The sequence below is a fragment of the Notechis scutatus genome, chromosome 2 (assembly GCF_049901735.1).
Source record: "Notechis scutatus isolate UNSWTSFEM ecotype Mainland chromosome 2, rNotScu1.2, whole genome shotgun sequence".
NCBI classification, from domain to species: domain Eukaryota; kingdom Metazoa; phylum Chordata; class Lepidosauria; order Squamata; family Elapidae; genus Notechis; species Notechis scutatus.
The window spans coordinates 82,271,746-82,293,472 of NC_142010.1; the positions used below are offsets into that span (position 1 = coordinate 82,271,746).

Below are 21,727 nucleotides of genomic sequence, written 5' to 3' on the forward strand. Positions count from 1 at the left end.
AGTCATTGTTAAATCCTTTTTGGGGAGGGGGGAGGGGAGGGGTAGTACCTAGCCAACTTTGGCTTATCTAGAAAGTTAATTAGGAAACATCTGTGAAGTTGGTTTGTCCAGGAGCTTGGAAAACATCCTGAAAGAAGGCAGTGAGCCAGAACTAACCCATACTAATAAGAATGCATGGAGATATCAATATAAATTGTTGAGCTCATGCTTGGTTCAAAGGCAATTTTACTTCCAAGTAATCCTTGTTTAGTGACCAATAACTCAGTTGCTAAGTGAAATTAGGGCTGCTTATGGTCTCTGCTTATGGCTTCCCCTTTGCTTTATTGGCCTGAGAAGGTCATAAATGCAAGGATTGATTGCAAAGTTACTTTTTCATCATCATAAATGCAAAGAGTTGCTAAACAAGAACTACCTATGCTATACTAGATGGTGATGGTGGAATTGGATGTTTTCATCAATATCTGGGCTAAGTATTCCACTGTGGCTGACAGTGATCTCTTGTATTGGGTTTATAATGCCTTGTCTAGATCTACCTGGACTTATCTTTTTGCTGCAGTTCCCTCTGTATGCCTAAGAGAAATTTAATGCTTGAAGATTGAACACTCCAGTTCTACAAATATTAGAAGATGGTGCTTGATGCACTAGATTTATCAAGCAAGAGGTAAGACTTTCTGGCTTGGAAAAAAAAAAGGTTTGCTGTCTCATGACTAATCCATAAATGTGGGAGGGGGTAGCAAATAAGGAAATAAATTGTGATATTGCTGCGATATCAAACATCATATGGCATTTATTTGAAGTAGTTTAGAACTGCTTTGGGAATAGTTTTTGCCTGAGTTTATTTAAACTTTGGTTTAAGTGGCAGATATCTCTTAATTCCAAACACTGGTTTAGTGTCAAGTTATGATCTGGTCCTTGATCTGGAAAGTTTTTCAGAGGATGCTCTTCTAGAAATATTTATTGGGAGGTGTGGGGTGGAGAGAAAACATAATGTACAATTTGAAATTTTATTGTGCCAGAAGAGTAAATGTAGTGCTGCCCATTATATAAGCAGGCCCCTTTTCAAGGTTTCCTCTTTCAAAAGTTGGAACATTTACGCAATTAAAATAGAACTATTTGGCGAGGGCAGGCGACTAACCAATCAATTCTGTATTCTTGCTAAAGAAACAACTTGAATAATTATCCTAGCATAGTAATGGCAATTAACACTTTGCCTGATATGAAACAGTCGATGTAAAGCACTAGCTAATGTTAGGATGATGGAATAGTTTCTTACCAATGATTATATGTGAAAAACATACTTAGACCGATTCCCTTAATACTTAATTCCAAGGGTACGTTGAAACGTCTGGTGCATTTGTGGATACACACGTATAACTCTAACATAGTAAATGTAATTTCTTAGGCGGCACTGAACTACTTGATATTCCTCCTGTTTCAATTTCTCTGTCTTCATCAATTACTCAACATCTTTTGTGGGAGGGGGCCAAATAAGCCCACGGAGTAATAACCAGAAGGAGCTGGATTCACACACACACATACAAGCAGCATCCACGATTATCAGACATGAATTACGCAGCCGTCCAACTCCAACAGGGAAAAGAAAAGGGAAAATAATTACAGAATAAATGAGAAACTGTCCTTCCTATTATGACGTAACACCGTCGCCACTACTATGAGGTAGCCTCGGCCACGAGCGTACTCGTAGAGGGCAACCTCCGATTTTGCCTGAAGGACCCCAAGGTACTTAATATCTAAATACGTTTAAGGGTCTCCTCCTTCTTTTTTATACGAACTAAGTTATTCCCCTCTCGGCCCCTCCGCAGTCCCTCCACGATGAAGGCGGGGGGCCGATGCTCGCTGAGTCGCCCGGCGCAGGCGCTCAAGACGACATACCCGGCCCGGTGAGTGGAAGGGGCGGGGACAAACGCCAAGGCCCTCGGGTCCGCTCCGCCCCCAACTCTATAAAATGCCCCGGCCGCCAGACGCTCCAGTGCGCCCTTAATTTGAGTTGGGTGGTGTGTATTTCGGGGAGAGGCTAAAAGGCGCCACCGCTGCTCCCGTTGCCATTGCCGCCGCCTCCGCCGCTGTTTGTGCTGCCTCACGGTGAGTGAGGCCGAGGCCTGGTCGAGGTTCGGGCCTCCTCAGCGGATGGTGAGGGGATAGAACAAAGTTGGCAAGAGGCTTGTAAGGGCCGCGGAGGAAGAGGACGGCTTGAGAACCTATCGCAGGTGGTTGCTAAGGGAGCGGCTTTCCACCCCCCGCCGGGAAAAGGGGTGCGGAGACGCGCACAGCCGAAGGGCCGCCTCCGCCATCTCTTCCACTAGCCCGGCTCGTCCTGGAAGGGGAGGAAGGTGACCGGCTCTAGGAATCTGCACTCCTTTCGTCTCCCGAGCCAGAGGAGCGTTTTCCCATCCCGTTTCCCCTCTTCTGTTAAGGGAATAACGTATTTTTTATTTATTTATTTATTTTAAAAAAGGGGAGTTGACGATACGTGCCTCATTTCTTGACGGTGTGAGTTTTTGCAGGGCGTCTTTAATTTGTAAACGGTGCACACTTCGGGGTGGGGGGGGGAGATAGAGGGTGTGTTTGTGTTTGTTGGAGCGAAGCAAATACAATATAGTGAGTGAAATGAGAAGGGTATAGGGCTGACGTAGCCAGCCGGGCACTGTACCTTCACTGGTTTTATGTACCCTAAATGCTTAGTCACGATTGCCGTTTAATCCGAAGCTGCTTATAAAAATCTGTCTTAAATTTAAACAATCTGGTGAGTTTTAAGTTTTTTTTTTTAAAAAAGAAACTAATGGATTGGATCCAAGCCTAGCCTCAGGATTTAATTATGTCCTAAATCATGGGATTTTAAATGATTAAAGTGTCCATTCAATTTAATGGATCTGTCTGAGTAATCAGATTCATTCTGATCTCATCACTGCATACTTTTTATAACTCTTAGGTTTGGTTTTTAATATTGCATTTATATTTAGTTTATTAAAAATGCTTATGTCTTTCAATGGGAACTTTATGAAAAATACCACGGAAACTGTTAATTATTGTGCCCTGAGGTCTCCAAAGTAGTAATCACTTGTGTATACTATGAAATTTATTATCCGCTTTTGTTTTAAGGGGTTACAGTAGTTGAGGTCAAGAATTTTGCTTAACCTTATCCAAAGTGGATTATGTATGATTTGGATACTACTTGAACAATTCTGAAAATTTTCATATATTTTGTGATTTCTGGTTCTATACCTTGAAAAATAATTTGGGTTCCTCTTAAGGTAAAGGTTCCCCTCGCACATACATGCTAGTCATTTCCGGCTCTAGGGGGTGGTGCTCATTTCTGTTTCAAAGCTGAAGCCAGTGCTGTCTCCTCCATGGTCATGTGGCCAGCATTACTAAATGCCAAAGGCGCACAGAACGCTGTTACCTTCCCACCAAAGTGGTCCCTATTTTTCTACTTGCATTTTTACGTGCTTTTCAACTGCTAAGTTGGCAGAAGCTGGGACTAGTAATGGGAGTCAAACCGCTGAACTGCCGACCTTTCTAATCGACAAGCTCAGCATCTTAGCCACTGAGCCACCACGTCCCTCTTGGGTTCCTCTTAAAAACACTTAATACTGGTTATGTAGTTTCTTTCATGATGCCTGATTACTTATAATACAAGACAGTAGTTATAGTACAAAACAGTAGTTATAATACAAATCAGTAGTTGTGTGAAGAACGATGGTGTACAGATAGTTTGTTGAAAGTATAATATATTTTCAAAACTTGCTTGGTAAATAGCCCACATGATTAGAATTAGGTCATTTACCATGAATCATGACAAAATGCCCAATTAGTTATCTCATTCGGTAAAATGAATGTCTGCTTTTGAAGCAAGATATAAGCATATGCAATACACTGCCTTAAATAGCATAATACAAGTTCGTTTTAGAATTTTAAGTAATTTTAGTTAGACATTTTTATCGGTCATGTGCAGCACTTCAGACTGGAGAGTAAAAAGTTGTTTTGGAACACTAAAAGGTAAAAAAAAATAAGCTTCTTGAAATACTTAATCAAAACATGCATTTTAGTCTTATGCACTAATATTCCATAATAAAGGTTACTTTCAAGGAGGCAACACTGCAAATAGAGTGAGTTGTAATCTGATCAGCCCTTTTTTTAGCCATTAATTTTAAGCAAGCCATTACTGAGTCAGGTGATATAGCTTTATTGATCACATTATGATGATGCAGGGATGGATGAAATTGAACATTGTAAAATAAAAAATTAAATTTCTTTGTAAATATGGTTTACTGTCTATTTTTGTATAGATGCTAGTGAAACCACATAACTGAAATGCAATACATAAAAATACAGGTAAAATATTTTTTCATTCATTTACAGATGCCTTCAATTAAACTACAGAGCTCTGATGGAGAAATATTTGAAGTTGATGTTGAAATTGCAAAACAGTCTGTAACAATCAAGACAATGTTGGAAGGTATGAGCATCATAAAAGATAAATGCTTTCTGTATTTCTGTTTTTCTTTCTCCACACAGACATTTTTAATTTGATAAATTGGATTTTAATCTGAATCAGTTTTAGGGGAGTCTTCCTTTTCAAGGAAGGAAGACGCAGGTTTTTACAGCCTAATGGATTTCCTGAGACTAAGAGCTTATTGGCAAAGGTATGGGTGAGGTGATTTTGAAGCTGATAGTGAATTCTTACTATGCCTTGTGATTGGATTACGGTTAAATCTTGTGAAGCAATAAGATAAAGATAATATCAAAGTAAAAGATACAGGAGTCCTAGCGGATTTTATTCTGCTAGTTGTTGCTGACTATAGGGGGCGGTGCTCATCTCCGTTTCAAGGGCATTGAGCCAGCACTATCCGAAGACATTTCCATGGTCATATGTCCAGCATGATATCACTGAGCAGTGTTACCTTCCCACCGAAGTGGTACCTATTTATCCACTCACATTTACATGCTTCCAAACTGCTAGGTTGGCAGGAGCTGGGGCGAGAATGGGAGCTCATCCTGTCACATGGCGCTTGGATCTTGAACCTGGCTGCCAGCTTTTCCAGCAGACAAGCCCAGCGCCTTAACTGCTGAGCCACCACGCCACCATAAGGGTAATACAGATAGACTGTGAAGTTTTGGAAGCAGTTAAGCCTTGCAGGATGACAGCTTAATTCTACTTGTCTACATATTAAAAAATTGATGAGGGATTTTAGCCAGATAACTTATTTTTTAAACCAATTTGGAAAAAGAGTCTAGAAATCTTTAAAGATTTCTTCCCAGAATTTTCTCTTGACTATGTTGTGATTTTTTAAAATACGGATTTGACATTTTTATAATTTAATGCATTGTTTGCAAGCTACTTTTACAGTTAATTTGAATGTTGGAGGAGTAAGCACTATTTGAAGAAATTTATTACTTTAACCCTTTTCTCTGTCCATAAATGATGATTTGTGATGATACAAATTCTGTATTATAAACACTTTCTAAATTTCATTATCTCTCCATTTCAGTATAGGTATTCCTTGAGCTATGACGGCAGTTGTAAGCAATGTGGTCATAAAACAACATCACATGACTGTCAGTGATGGCAATTCCAGGAGTACCAGTAACCATTGTTAAATGAGATTGTTGAGGACCTCACATAATCATGATTTCCTATTTCCTGCTGGCTTTCCCCATTGCCTTTGCTTGTAGGAAACCAGCATGGAGCATCAGAAATTGTGAACATGTGACCAACAACATGCTATAATTTAATTTTAAGCCAAGTGTTGAGAACCAAGATTGTAATCATGTGGCTATGGGAGCCCTACAATGGCTGGAACTCCATGGATCCATCATAAGTCCCTCCCTATACAACATTGTCATAACTGAATGGTATTGAACAAATGGTCATAACCTGAGGACTAGTTGTAATTATCCAGGTGATTGCTTGTCCCAGTAATAATAATTAGAGAAGAGAAAATGTGAAAACTTTTAAAATTTATTTCTGGAAAAAGTTTATTTTGAATAATGCAGAAAATAGTTAAGAAGTGAAAGGTATTGGTCTGTGTTTCGAAATTCGTTGAATAAAGAAATAAAACAATATATTCAGAAAGTGATGTTTTGTATGATAAAAATATGTATTCTCAGTCCCTTTATGTCACTCCTAATTAATATTTGCTTTGATAAAGTGGATGACAACATTTAGAATATGTAAACATCCTATGTTGATGGTTTCTTCTATTTTGCCTGCCCACTTTTAGAAAGAGGAAAAGAAAGTGATGCTACATTGTTTAGAGTTGAATAGCTTGTAGCTCTATTGGTAATACAAATTATTTTAAAATATATCCCATTCTCTAAATTGGTAAATTTTTGCCTGAGATACATTGTTACGGTATATATACAGAATATCCTTTTTCAAGCAATCCAAAAACATTATTTGATTTTATACTTCATTTCCTAAAAAGCTCTTTTCTTCAAAAATTCTAGAAATTTTACATCTGTTTGGTTACTTAAAGGGAACAGCTACATCAAATACTTGTACAAAGACCATGACAGACATTGGGTTTTTTTAAAAAAATATATTTACCATTATATTAAATGTTTGTAACATCTTGATATATCTGTCCTCCTTTATGTTATACTTGAATTTATGCCACTTATTCTGGTCATGTTTCTTCACTGCTATTTCAGGGTATTAGACAGCTGCTTTAAACCAAATAAATCCATCAATTAAAATGGATTAAAATGAACTTGCAGCTCTATTCAGTGTAAACCTAGAAATATTTGTTTTAATCTCATTTTTAATCTCACAGGTGGGTGGATGTGTGCTAAGGAGTGTAGTTGGTGGGATGCTGTGGATTTGTAGCTCCATAGCAGGCCTCTCAAATGGAAAAAGTAGTGGGCATTTAAAGTAGTTAAGACTGTGCCCTATCTAACAAAATAAAATTCAGTGATGAAAAAAGTAAGGTTTTACACTTAGGACAAAAAAAAACACCATGTCTTAAAATGCACAGGTACAGAAAAGATGGTACATGGCTCAATAGCAGTAACTGTGAGAGGGATCTAGGAGGGATCTATGAGTCAGCATTATGCTACTGTCTATCGAGATCCTTCTGAATCTTGAGCCTATATTCTGGAGTGTTGGCTATTGCCAACAAATACAAATAAGTAGCAAGAGAAACAGATCCGTTTACAATCTTATCCTGTGCGTATTTCCTTAGAAGGTCTTTTAAGTTCTTTACTTCTGTGAATATTTTATATTTTATGGCCCACACAATGGGCCATGATGATGTTAAAGGAGCAATAGTAGAAACTGAGGGCTCCTTGGTGCTCTCTGGGTTTGCTTGTTTTCTTGCAAACATTTCATTACCCTAACTAGATAACATCATCAGTGCTAAGCCTAATAATGTTACTTAGTTAGGGTATTGAAATGTTTGCAAGAAAACAAGCAAGCTCAGAGAGCACCAAAGAGCCCTCATTTCAACACTGAACTACAAATATTCTACTTTATTAATAGTAGAAATTCATATCTCTTTACAGAGAAAAATATCAATGTTTTTTTGGAAATTGCTAGATTGGCTTAAGTGTTAGTAAAATGGCTGCTAATATATTTTTTGTTGATTGTTTTCCTTCTTAGACTTGGGAATGGATGATGAAGGAGATGATGATCCTGTTCCTCTTCCAAATGTTAATGCAGCTATACTAAAAAAGGTAATTCTATTTTAATGAAATACAGAATTTTCAAACAATCTGGTTGCATAATATAAATATGTTCTAAGTTAATTTTTATATTGAGAAGTAGTATATCAAATGCTTGGGGAAGGCAGTTCTGTCTAAAAATCACTGGATGGATTATAATTTTAAGTTTATAAGTATATTCTTGTTTTTGCTGCAGTGCCTTATTCATTTGGGACACCTATATTGCAGAGTAAAGTGCTGGTGTTAATTATAGAATCCTCCCAAGGTACCTGGGTACCTTGAAAACTCTATTGCCCAGTCAGATTCAACCTGGCCTCTTATTACATGGAAGAGGTGCTCCTTGTCTCACATTTCTGGGATGTTAGGAGATCTGAAGCTAGAAAGTGCTGCTCATAGCAGTGTCAGTGTAATAGAATGGGCTTCTCATTGAAATCAGACTGGCCTTCTCTCTGGTACCTTTTAAAAAGCTACTGTATTAAAAATGGAGCTTTTTCAGAGGCAGCATCTGTAATTTCCTCTGCACCTCTTGTTTTCTGTCCTTTGATTTTGTAATTTGGATTATAGATAGTTTTAATTGTGTTGTTTTGATTGTGATATTGCAAAACATGGTTTCTGAGATTGTGGTGGGAATAGATTTTGTTGTGCATGATGTCATGATTAACTAAAAATCTTGAATTCTGTACAAGAGTAAATGCTAAAGCTACAAGACCATCTTTGAGTCCCCCCCCCCACACACTATGCAGTTTATTATTGGCATTCATCCAATAGTTGTTTCCATAGAACAATAGACTATAGTATTTAATATTGGTTAAGTTCTAACTATTGGCTTACTGTTGTCCATGCGTTTTATGATAATTTTATGTTTATAGTATACTACTGAATATTTTCTGTGGGCTACTTAGATTTTGAAAGATTGATTACAAATGCCTTCACGTTACTTTGGTCAATCAATAATTAAACAGTCCCTCAATGCAAGAATTAGGCTTGTTCATCTTTGTGGAGCTGACTCCATTAAAAGGATTAGTTTTTCTAATTGGACTGCTTTTGAACCCCTCATTGCTTCTGAAAGGACAATTTTCTGGTCAAGAATGCCATTTGTCTAGCTTTGCCATTGTAACATATATACCATTTCTTGTTTGTGTTGATACTGAGAATGATTAAAACATTTCTTATATAGATTGCTGCAGTGCGCTTTACATGAGGCTGACCTTGAATCTTTGGAAGTTGCAGTTAGTCCAAATATGACAGCATTCTGGCATGCATTTTGTTGTCCATTTTGTGCCGTTTTTGTTGCCCATTTTGTGCCATTTCTTCTATCACTTGCATCAATTAAAAATAATGTTATGTTCTTCAAAGGGTTTCTTATTTTTGTCATAGTGTTTGTCATAGTGAGGAGCCATTAGAATGACAAAACTATGAAAAAACTTTGTGATAATAGCCCAATTATACAATGTTTAATTATAATTATGTTATTTTTGTTTGGTTTACTTTTAGGCAGATTTTTAACTTTGTACTTTTTAAATGTTTAAAATTAGACTTAATTTTTTAAAGAGTAGTGTTCAGTGATTTCTGTACAGGAAGATACTTCAAATAGTTGTAGAAAAACAAAATGTTTGATTATATAGTTAATATCAGTGCAATATCCTGGCAAAATTGTTAAAGGGTTTATCTTTAAGCTGGTCTTTCTATATTTTTTGACATAACAAAATAGAAATTTGCATAATTTTTACATTATTGAAAATAATTTTCTGCAGTTGAAAGTATTTTTCTAGGAAATAGCTAAACTAAACTATTTTAGTTAGGAACATTTCTGTTGGTAATTTTCACTGTTTTATTTCATTTTTCTGAATATTTTTCTGTAAATCCTTTGTATTAGTATAATTAGGCCTGGAATTCAGAATAATAAATTACATAAGAAATATGTGAAATCTGATTCATATTTTCTACTTTTCTATCTCTGAAAGATTGGTACTTAAGCATTGTGAGCGTGCTTAGTTTGAAAATGGTCTCGCCTTTTGTTTACACCCATAAACCCATAAATCATGTTTGCAGTATTGTGCTAAGCAATGTTTATATAAAAGCTTTGTGGATGCCAGTAAAACATTAGCTTAGTGCAGTAGAAAACAAAACAAATTTATAAAGCTTTTCCATAACATACTTAAATTTCCAAAGGTGATTCAGTGGTGTACCCATCATAAAGATGATCCACCTCCTCCTGAGGATGATGAGAACAAAGAGAAACGAACAGATGATATCCCTGTGTGGGATCAAGAATTTCTCAAAGTAGACCAAGGAACCCTCTTTGAACTCATCTTGGTAGGTTGGCCTAGTATATCCTCCTCCATTGATATTTACAGACTAATGAAATATTGGAGTATAATAGTGTGTGTATGTTGATGTCGTAAATAATTTGCAATTGGTTTAAGCAAAATGCCCTGAAATCTAAAATATCTAATGTCAGAGGTAAGCATCATGATTGTAAAGATGCAGAGATAGATAATGCAAGCAACTTAGTAAATGAACATCACTTAAAGCAGGGGCCCCCAACCTTTTGGGCAGCAGAGTTCTGTGGAGAGAGGTTATTCTGCGGATTGGACAGGGTGTGGTTTTGTGTGCTGCCTGGATCCTGCGGATGGGGCTTCACTTGTTTGCACGGCCCAGTTTCTGGCAAGCTGCAATCCTGTGCCAGTCCACGGACTGGGGGTTGGGGACTCTGCCTTAAAGCTTGTATATCTGTGCCTACAGCATTCAAGGCTGAGATTTTGCTTAGTTTATCTCAGAAGTTTAAACAAAAGAAAGTATGTATGTTTACTGGTTTGTAGTTCTTCCTGCTTTTTGAAAGCTCAACAACAATGAAAACTTGATATATTGTGTCTTATGGAATATGTATTCCAAAGTATAGAATTCATAATAGCACTGTGAAATGTTAACTGGCAGTCCTTACGAAGTCTGTAAATGGAAGAAAGGCTTGTTATTGCCATTAGCAATAATATTTCTAGATCAAGCAAGAAAATACAGTAGTTAACCAGGCTTCATTTCATTTATCATTACTTGCTATTGTATACAATTATTGCTAGAAATCTTATGTACACTATTATATAATGGAGCACTGATTTACAGAGTCTTTAAAAATCTGTTGCTTTTTATAAAGGCTGCAAACTACTTAGACATCAAAGGCTTATTGGATGTGACGTGCAAGACTGTTGCAAATATGATTAAAGGAAAAACACCAGAAGAAATCCGCAAGACTTTCAATATTAAAAATGACTTCACTGAGGAGGAGGAAGCCCAGGTATGTCAAGCCATTTTACTTAAAACAAAATCTCTTCACTATTTAATCCTACAACTATTTTAACTTCTGTAGGCTAAAATAGTTACTTTCTTTTCTGTTGATTAATGTATAAACAGTTTGTTGTGAAGCTGGTGTTGGAATGAGACTCTAAACTATTTGTTTTTATAGACAACAAATACTGATTTGGCAATTCAGCCTTCATATAATTAAAATCAAATGGTAAATAAAATAAAGCTGTGCTCTAATCAGTCCCATTCACTGACTTTGCTATCATTCATGTATGGGAAAAGAAGTCTCAGGCAAGCTAGCTTACTATATGTTTATATTAATACACTATTGCTATTTTTTCATTAGGGAGTTTAGAATTACAGTATACAAAAACAGCTTTTTTATATATGGAAATCAAATTGTTATTCTCGACATAGAACTTAGCACCTCTAAGTTTTCTCCCTTGGCCATCGTCACTTAAGGGCTTGCCCCTTTCAAGACAAGATATTCTATGCAGAATAATTCACTTAGTCTTTCTCATATCAAGATAATGAGGGAAGAATAAGCAAAATTTCTGCAAAGAGCATTACCAGTACAGGAGTCCCTGTGGATTTTACTCCAATAGTCGCTGCTGATTATAGGAGGTGGTGCGAGAGAGAGAGAGAGAAAGAGAGCATTTTATGGAAAAATGTTAGGAAGAAAAAAAAAATCAGAGATAAAGGAAATGCATTGCAAAATATTTTATTAATTTTTTATTTATTGCTGATTAAAGATGAGTTAGAGTAGGTTGCCTGACAAAATCTAGATATTTAGACTACAGTACCATATGCATGGCCTCTGAATTGCACTGTTGAGAAAAACACTTAGCAGATGCTAGGTTACTTAGTCTAAGTCTATAGTTTCAATCTTGTTATTAGATTCCAATTAAAAGGACTTGTGTCCAATTCTCTATTACAGAATCATTATATGATTGTTTAAAATACTTTTTTTAATACTATCACTATAATTTTTGGACTGCAAAGAGAATTTTTAGACACAAGTTCTGCCATTTATCCATTTGATTTCAGTGGTTCATTTAGCACAAGGGTCTTCAAACTTGGCAAGTTTAAGACTTGTGGATTTCAACTCCCAGAATTCCTGAGCTAACATGACTGGAGGAGGAATTCTGGGAGTTGAAGTCCACAAGTCTTAAAGCTTTCAGGTTTGAAGACCCCTGATTTAACATGTTGAAAATAACTGCTAATGTCCTGCAACCAGTAATCAAGCTAATAAAACCCATTTCTTCACCGCAGATTTTTATTCATCTTTGATTTTCTTTTGGGAGAATGAGTTCGCCATGTTAAAAAGTTGCATGCAGTCAGTTCTAAAATAGTCATAACTATATTTCCATAAATGGAAATACTAGTTTTATACAGTGGTATACTTCATTTTTAAATACTACTTGATATCTGGAAGACATCTGAATTGGGGAAATAATTTGAATCACAGGGATGCTATTAATTTACAGGTAAATATCTAGAATAGATATATAAATATATCTATTCTAGATGTTATATATTATCAACACCTAGTATTTGATACTGCTCTTCAAATGTAATTGTAAAGTTTGTCTTTATTTTTAGGTACGCAAAGAAAACCAGTGGTGTGAAGAGAAGTGAAGCTTTGTGCCTGATACCTAACAACACTGTAAGGATTGTTCCAAATATCAGTTGCACTGCTCTGTTTATAATTGTTAATATTAGACAAATGCAGCAGCAAATGAAGTTGTACTAGTCTGGTGGTGTTCTCTTTGCATGTGTAACGTTTGAATATAGATTTAAATTCTATGGTTTAATCAGTGTAATCTGATTTCCTTATTTTTTCTCTTCTCTAAATAAAACTAAACTCCATGCAAGTTCTGTATGGCAATTAGCACTGCAAACTAGACCTTCCGTGCTTCTGAATGTTTCACTGTCACATTAAAATCCTCAGCATGTCAGAATTCAGAAGTCTCTGACCTTGTAAATAAAATTACTTGCAAAACGTTTTCTGAAACTGAATCGGTGAAGCCTACTTTTATTAATGGAGTAAGAGCCACAAAATGTTTTGAAAAACTAGTTGGAACAATTGTTTTGGGATTCTTCCATTCTACATTTTTTGTAGTAGTGACGTTGTTAAAAATAAAGCAAATTAGCTCTGCTTGATACCTACCATTCTAATCTAATATAGGTGTGATCTTGGTAGTGCCTGAGCAGTTAGAACTCTCTTCTGGCTAAATACTTGTAGTTTCTGTAAAGAAGCATAGTATTTGGTATGTACCATTTTTAAAACCAATAAAAATTTCAGTATTTGATCAAAAATAGATTTCTAAACAAATTTCTTGGACAGTTAATATCTGTTTCAGTATATCAGACACATGACATCAGATTGCAGTGATTTGTCACTGCATACTGAGTGATGATATTGATGGTGTATTATTTAAGATCACAACACTAGCCAGTAGGTTAGCAACTTTTTCATTCATTGTGATTCTGTTTAGGGCTTAGAGGAGAGACATGTAATAAGCAATGTAATAAGCGCATCCCATTTCTTTATGAACACTAAATAGAATAAATATTTAAAGATTGATGATGACCTTAAGCATTTAATGTACAATAAAGAATTTTAACATTTAACTATGCATAACAAAATGCACATACTGGGCAATTTCACAAATTTTGTCATTATCAGAATAAAATGGTTGCCAAAAAGATTAATTACCAGTAATATTTTAATATAAAAATAAGTGGATTTCCTACAAAATAGTTCATACACCACTGTGTTTCAGTTGAAGAATCTAGCGAGGATAAACTGAGTAATGGAATTTTAGAATTTGTCTCTTTTCAACATGTCATAATTAGATGCGAGGGTTATGAAAAAATGAAACAATCAAAAATCAGTGCATTTTGAATCTTAGTTTCTAAACAAAGTTTCCATTCCAATCCATCCAATACTACAGGTGAAACTCGAAAAATTAGAATATTGTGTAAAAGTTCATTTATTTCAGTAATGCAACTTAAAAGGTGAAACTAATATATGAGAGAGACTCATTACATGCAAAGCAAGATAGTTCAAGCTGTGATTTGTCGTAATTGAGATGATTATGGCTTACATCTCATGAAAACAGCAAATCCACCATCTCAGAAAATTGGAATATTGTGAAAAGGTGCAATATTCTAGGCTCAAAGTGTCCCACTCTAATTAGCTAATTACACCATAACACCTGCAAAGGGTTCCTGAGCCTTTAAATGGTCTCTCAGTCTGGTTCAGTAGGAATCACAATCATGGGAAAGGCTGCTGACCTGACAGTTGTGCAGAAAACCATCATTGACACCCTCCATTAGGAGGGAAAGCCTCAAAAGGTAATTGCAAAAGAAGTTGGATGTTCCCAAAGTGCTGTATTAAAGCACAGTAATAGAAAGTTATGTGGAAGGGAAAGTGTGGGGAAAAAAGGTACACAAGCTGCAGGAATGACCGCAGCCTGCAGAAGATTGTCAGGAAAAGGCCATTCAAAAGTGTCGGGGACTTTCACAAGGAGTGGACTCTGGCTGGAGTCAGTGCATCAAGAGCCACCACACACAGGCAGATTCTGGACATGGGCTTCAAATGTCGTATTCCTCTTGTCAAGCCTCTCCTGAACAACAAACATCAGAAGCGTCTTACCTGGGCTAAAGAAAAACAGAACTGGTCTGTTGCTCCAGTGGTCCAAAGTCCTCTTTTCTGATGAGAACAACTTTTGCATCTCATTTGGAAAGGACCCAGAGTCTGGAGGAAGAATGGAGAGGCACACACTGCAAGATGCTTGAAGTCCAGTGTGAAGTTTCCACAGTCTGTGTTGATTTGGGGAGCCATGTCATCTGCTGGTGTTGGTCCACTGTGCTTCATTAAGTCCAAGGTCAATGCAGCCGTCTACCAGGAGATTTTGGAGCACTTCATGCTTCCTTCCGCAGATGAGCTTTGTGGGGATGCTGACTTCATTTTCCAGCAGGACTTGGCACCTGCCCACACTGCCAAAAGCACCAAAACCTGGTTCAATGACCGTGGGATTACTGTGCTTGATTGGCCAGCAACTCGCCTGACCTGAACCCCATAGAGAATCTGTGGGGCATTGCCAAGAGAAAGATAAATGACATGAGACCGAACAATGCAGAAGAGCTGAAGGCCGCTATTGAAGCATCCTGGTCTTCCATAACACCTCAGCAGTGCCACAGGCTGATAGCTTCCATGCCACGCCACATTGAGGCAGTAATTGCTGCAAAAGGGGCCCAAACCAAGGACTGAGTACATATTTTTTTATATATTTTTTTTATTTGTCAATTGCTTACAAGATAATAGGTATAAGTAAAACATAGTTATGAATACATGGATACATGTAAGAAAAATAAAGAAACAATAGGACAGGGACGGTAGGCACGTTGGTGTGCTTATGCACTCCCCCTACAGACCTCTTAGGAAAGGGGTGAGGTCAATAGTAGACAGTCTTAAGGTTAAAGCTTTGGGGGTTTGGGGAAAAAAACCACAGAGTCAGGTAGAGTATTCCAGACATTGACCACTTGCTGAAGTCATAGTTCCTACAATCAAGTTTGGTGCGATTAACCTTGAGTTTGTATCTATTGTTTGCTCTTGTGTTGTTCTGGTTGAAGCTGAAGTATTCACTGACTGGTAGGACATTGCAGTGTATGATTTTATATGCATGCTTATACTTTTCAGAGGTCCGATATTGTTCTATGTAAAATCCTTGTTTTATTGATTGCGTGTAATCTAATTTTTTGAGATTGTGTATTTGGGGTTTTCATGAGCTGTAAGCCATCATCATCACAATTATGACAAATCACGGCTTGAACTATCTAGCTTTGCATCTAACGAGTGTCTCATATATTAGGTTCACCTTTTAAGTTGCATTACTGAAACAAATGAACTTTTGCACTATATTCTGATTTTTTGAGTTTCGCCTGCATTTCTACCTCAGTGTGCCTTAAATGTTTTACCTTTGTATACACTGCCATTTTCAAGGTACTGTCTCAGAACACAGCCTGTGTTGTGGCAGCCTACTGAGCCCAGGATGGTATAGCATTGGAATCTGTCTTGAGAGGATATCAGTGTTCTATTGTAAAAAAAAAAAAAAAAAAGATAATACAAATCCCCATGACTTTTCAGTCACTCTCGTTGTTCAGCTGTTATAAGGGAGCCTTTAGCAAAGAGAATTGAAGCTATTGCCTTGATAGGAATTAACAGTTAGTTGTCTGGAAATTTGGGTGAAATCCATGCTTTTTCTGGGCATATGAACAAGAAGGGCAGAGAGCCCAAAAGATCAGTAATGGAGACTTGCCTGTAGACTTTTTAAAAAATGTGTATTGTTTGTCTTACAGCTTCAGAAACTTAGTTCTGTTCATAATTATGCTGGTTCCTTCCATCTACATTGCTATCTGAGAACTGAGATCAAAGCAGTGTGGCTGACTGTCATCTCACAGTATGCACTTTGGCAAATTACCCTAGTCTTTTTCATCAATGAAGAACAGCTGTTCACCTGCTTTGTTTTTCAATTCCTTGACCTGAAGAAAATTTAGGGGCTGTCTCACAAGATAATATGTCTCTCTTAATCTTAAGGGGGAAGCTCAGGCTAGGTGTTTTTGCCCATCATGCTTTTTCTAGCTAAAGAATCAGTTTCATATACAGTAGTGATCAAGACACCAAGGGTGTAAACTATATGAGTTCTAGTTCTATCTTAGGTATGAAACTAGGTGGGTGACTTTGGCAGTTGGGTTATTTCAGTTCTACAAAGAAATTGACAGCAAAATACTTCAGAACATGTTGCCAAGAAAATTGCAGTCCAGGCGTCAACATAGACTTGAAGGTGCCATTTGCCTTCTCATAATGGCCGATGCAAAAATGAGACTCAATCTGTTTTAGTCATATGAAGAATTCAACTGGGCCCTTTCAAATGGAAAACAATTGCTTTCTCTTTCATGGCTGCTACAGACTCATTTGGGGAGGCAGTGTTTAACTGTAGGAATCAGACTGCGCATTGAATAATATAAATTAGTTGAAATATCATTTTAAAATAGTTGGAGATACATATTTACTTCATGTACTTCACTCAGAGTTGAAGATCACAGCTGATATACCATTGTACATGTATAGCTCACACAAAATCAGACAGCAACACCTTCTGTACCTTGCACATATAATGCCTGCATTAGGTTTATCATAATTGCAGCTTTTCTCTCAACTGCTATAACCATATCCACTTGAAGGAGACCCCTGCCCTGAAATAGCATTTGTTTTTGGTAGGAAGAAAATAAATTATAAAGAAAATAGGTAGAATGGTCAATTTTCACTGCCATTGTCTACAAGTGGCTAACTAGATCTAGCTTTGTTGATATATGCACTTGTTGCTGGTGTTGATTGAAGTTTTGATTGCGGTTAATGCACACTGTTTTTAAGAATAAAGCCCTTTTAACATTGTCAGAAAAAGTGCTAAATGTTTAATTTTAAATTTGCTTGATGAATCTAAAATGTTTGTGGCTGATTGGTTTTCTTCATAAACTATGTCATGTACACATATTTTTGTAATATATGGAAATATACGCACACAAAATATAACATTGTTTATAGGATTATAGTCCCCAGTTACCCATTTTTGAATGGACAATCTGGTAGATCACTTTTATTTATAAAGCCATAAACAAATTTTAAACAAAGAAGCAAAACAAATTCAAGATTAAAAAAAGACAAAACAACTCCAGATGATTGTACAAATGAAAGAAATTTTCCCCTGCTACATACATACAGAGATTTTTTTTGTGGCTTATTAAAGTTAAATTTCCATGACATGATACATTCAGTCTTCAGAAAAGCAAATAATGGCATTAAAATTGCACTTGCTGTGTACACATTTAACTCAGGAGTAAAACACCATGATAAAAGCTTTCATTTTACACAGCAAGGGAAGATAAAATACAGAAAATTTAATACATCATTTTTAAACATCTCTTTTTGGTATTTAAGTGATACTTGCATTTTTGGAATCTTGATTGTTTTAAAATGTTTCTAATTCTTGTGACTGCTCTAGTCTTAACTAAAATAGCTTATCTTCCTAGTTACATAAATGATAATCATGCTGATTAATATTGAATAGTTAATTCAGTTCCATTTTTGCACATTAGTTATGTACTCGTATGTGCAAATGCAGAAGTGCCTCTTTATGAGCTATGCTTATATCATATTGGGGTCAGGACATTTTCATGAATTTCAGAGTTCCTCTGAATTATCAATTGGGTGAGCCTTTCTGGAAGAAAAAAAATCAAGTATAGCATTTTAAAGAATAAAATTTCAAAATGATATTCTTGGGGAAGTGCTCTTGCATAGGCTTGAAATCAAGTTTGGACAGCCTTTTGATGCCAAAAGATGCTCCTAGTTTTCCTTGGGTTACTAATGCGTTTTAATGGAGGACTATTTCATGTTGCTCAAGGCACTGGCTGAAAGCTAGGTGATTCTGTTCTAGTCCTACTGTAGAGACAAAATCAACTGTGACTTGGTGTAAGTCATATTCTCTCAGCCCTAGGATGAAGGCAATGGCAAACCACTTCTGAAAATTGTTCCCAAGAAAACTGCATGGACTTGTGTAGTTTCGTAGATGAAAGCTAACTCAAAGGCACAAATAAAGTAAAATATATGTATGTTAGCTGGGATTTTCCCAATTAAGTTTTTGAAGCTTAATTACTAGGATTTATACTACATTTTTGGATGAGTTTTTGCCCTAAAGTTGGGGGAAAATACTATCAGCTGTTCTTAGCAATCATATTGGATGGTTACGGCTGAAAAAAAGTGGTTGAGAGATTATGGCTTATCTACTCTTGATTTGATGAGGTTTCTGATATTCAGAAATTCAGATTAGGGATCACTTCTCATTTCCCTCAAGTTCCTAAGATACTTGAATGAGAACATCATGCAAGTATTAGGAGGATCAACCTGCAATTCTACCTTTGATTCATTTATCATCAGCTTTCTTGCTACTTTCAAATTGTAACCTGTCAGCATTATAGTCTCTTTCTAATCTTCCTAAAAATGAGGTCCTTTCAGATGGAGCAAATTGGTTTAGTTTCAAGTCATAAAGAGTTGCAAACTCTTCAGGGCTGTGATTTTGCAACTTCCTTTACTCCCAGAAAGGTTAATGCAAGGTTCATTAAAATATCATTATAATGAAGTGACTCACCCATTTCAGTTACTCACATTATGAATTTTCCTTCCAGTCCAGTATTATCTCAGTATGTTGGGTTTGGTTATCGATGTGTGACTATATTTGTCCTCTGAGAAAAACTACCATCCCTAAAGTAAGCACCAGAAAGGGACCATCTGTGTTTAAAGTTCCAAGCAATCAACTTTGCTTAGCACTGAAAATGAATTGGGCTCTGGGGAAGCGTATAACTTTCAAATAAATATCTTCCCTGTAGAATGGACAAAAAGGATACAGAGAACGAGGAATACGACTAGGCTTCAATACTGCAGTTGCAGAAATGACTATAGGTAGAGTGCGCGATCACAATTGGCTTGAAATAGAAGGAGGGTAAATCTTGGCAAGCTTTTAAGAAGCCACAAAGACTGCAAAGTAAATTTTTAATGATTAGAGGCACAGCTTATATCCTTTTTATTTCCCATTGATTACATAGCAAAAGTACGGTAAACTGTGAAAAATAAGTATTTTTGGGTTTTGCATATTTTACAGTAGATAGCATAAAAAATCTTTATAGCTGAAAAATTGTGATGCACACAGCCCTATGTCTGGAATAGTAGATAGACTTTCACAGCCAGTGTTTTCTCCTATTTTATCACCTAATAAAGCTGCTGGAATAAACATTTGTTAACGCAATCCACCCTTGATCCCAAAGATGAGGCATTAAATATTTTAGTTTCTTACAAGCTGCTTTATACTTTTTCTGTGGAGCATTTGAGTTTGTCATTCAACAACTGCTTTTGTAATGTGTAATATCTATTGGATGGCTGAACCTCAGGACTTTGACTATAATAGTTTAATAAATGCCTTAACATTTATTGCACCTCTCATCTGCAATTAGATCAGTGCATTTTGTTTTTATCTCAGTTGGAAAAGGGATCAAATAATTCAGTTACTGACCAGAATTAAGTTTATCTTCATACTTTTCAAAGAGACTGTTGATGTCCTTATTTAGGCAACACTTTTAATGCTGCAGTGTTGTTTTCTGATCTGGCTTTTGACTGACTTTAAGACTATACCATTTGATGGCAGGCTGAAGTTGTCTCTGTAGCTTCTGTATGCAGCAGAACCAATCAGCAAAGTGCCTGATGAATCTGTGCACCTTGTTATCCCATTAGTACTATGTTCCTATTGATACCATATTGTCCCCTGAGGATTCACCTGGCACTATGGATTTATGAGGCATTGTTGAACATTTAGAAGGAGGTCCTGATGTGCTTGTAGCAGTTTTGAGATGTGCAGGTAAAGAAGAAGGATTGGCTTGGTTTTGATGTATAAGATCAGCAGGAGCAGCAAGCTTGTTTGGAATAAAAGCAGGGGATGTACACTGGAGCACATCCAAAGGGGAAGGAGGGGAATCTATAGTACTTCCATTGGAAGAAACTGGGCTGGAGCAGTGTCCTTTTCCTTGTAGGTACCAAATGCACTTCTTTTTCCTCCTAAGAACAGTGAAGAGAGTTATCTGTAAATAAAGGGTGAATTTACAGGGTCATATTTTTAAAAATGAAAGCATTTATAGCATTTAATACAAGTATAGTGTCTAAGGAACAAGGATTTAGAAAGAAAAACATATATATTAACACCTATTGTTCAAGTTTTTGTAAGAAGAATTTGTTTAATTAAAAAACACTTATTGTCAACTTGTATTTTTTTAACCACTAGATGGAGGCGTAACTGTAAAACTGCTAAAATTTCTCCAAGCCAATGTGCAAAACTGATCAAAAGTTATCAGAAATGTTTCGTTCTGGTTATTGCTGTCCAAGGGATTACTGAAAACAAACAAAAAAACACCCCCACACATAGCCGTAGATTTGGATAATTACCAATAAATAAGTATAATGTTTTTGAGCCAGATATTTAATTGGGTTTTTTTATTTAGTTTTAGGACGTACGGCGAATAGATCATGTTTTAAGTTGAATTCATGGGTGTTAGAAATTAGAAATAGGCTAAAACCCAGCCTTAGGCATGAAGCCAGCTGGGTGACTTAGGACCAATAACTTTTTCTCAACCCTTGGAAAGAAGCAGGGACTTGTCCAACACTTACAGGAATCAAATATCTTAAAAGCACCTCCTTCCCCCCCAAATTTAGAAATGAGTAGCTGTTTTGGCATGAGTAATTCTAAGGATGCTCTATCCATACTTGAGCATATTTCAGAAATTATTCTGCCTTCTTGAGTATGAAGTAATACATTGGTGATAGGCACCACTTGTCTAACAAAGGATATCACATTAACTTCAAAACTATAATATTATATTTTCCATTGCAGTTCTGAATATTTCCAATACATCTTGGGCAAATCATTGAGATTTGTTTTGATGAACAGGTTTGAACTGTGAAAGCAAACAAATTCATTTTTACCAGAAAAGGCCATTTAATTCACCTTGATTAAGCTGTTCGGGTGCTCTCAAACCACTTTGGGCAAAGGCTGTGGGAGATGGGCTCTCTCAGCCTTTTCACACAGGATTAGTTGATGGGACTTTCTGCCAGGCAATTTCAAAATTATCTATAGCGTGC

The 21,727-nt window shown here is 36.4% G+C and overlaps 2 protein-coding genes across 21 annotated transcripts in view; one reads left to right on the forward strand and one right to left on the reverse strand.

Annotated features, from left to right (window-relative positions):
- Positions 1 to 1,989: 1,989 nt before the first annotated feature.
- Positions 1,990 to 13,299, forward strand: SKP1 (S-phase kinase associated protein 1). 9 transcript variants are annotated; one of them, XM_087955313.1, is made up of 6 exons: positions 1,990 to 2,511; positions 4,381 to 4,477; positions 7,619 to 7,692; positions 9,853 to 9,996; positions 10,832 to 10,972; positions 12,583 to 13,299. In XM_087955313.1, exons 2-6 carry the CDS (start codon positions 4,381 to 4,383, stop codon positions 12,616 to 12,618), a joined length of 492 nt encoding a protein of 163 aa, XP_087811439.1. In that variant the 5' UTR covers positions 1,990 to 2,511; the 3' UTR covers positions 12,619 to 13,299. The 9 variants fall into 9 exon arrangements, with proteins under 9 accessions (XP_087811439.1, XP_087811440.1, XP_087811441.1 ...); XM_087955314.1 differs by having other exon boundaries at positions 1,990 to 2,351; XM_087955315.1 differs by having other exon boundaries at positions 1,990 to 2,228.
- Positions 12,995 to 21,727, reverse strand: part of TCF7 (transcription factor 7) — a 161,190-nt gene continuing 152,457 nt past the window's right edge. For 6 of the 12 annotated variants that reach the window (XM_087955308.1, XM_087955307.1, XM_087955304.1 and 3 more), the window contains one exon: positions 12,995 to 20,673. In XM_087955308.1, coding sequence (XP_087811434.1) covers positions 20,651 to 20,673 — 23 coding nt within the window. In that variant the 3' untranslated portion in view covers positions 12,995 to 20,650. The remainder of the gene's footprint in view (positions 20,674 to 21,727) is intronic. The other 6 variants (XM_087955306.1, XM_087955301.1, XM_087955302.1 and 3 more) reach the window with 2 other exon arrangements.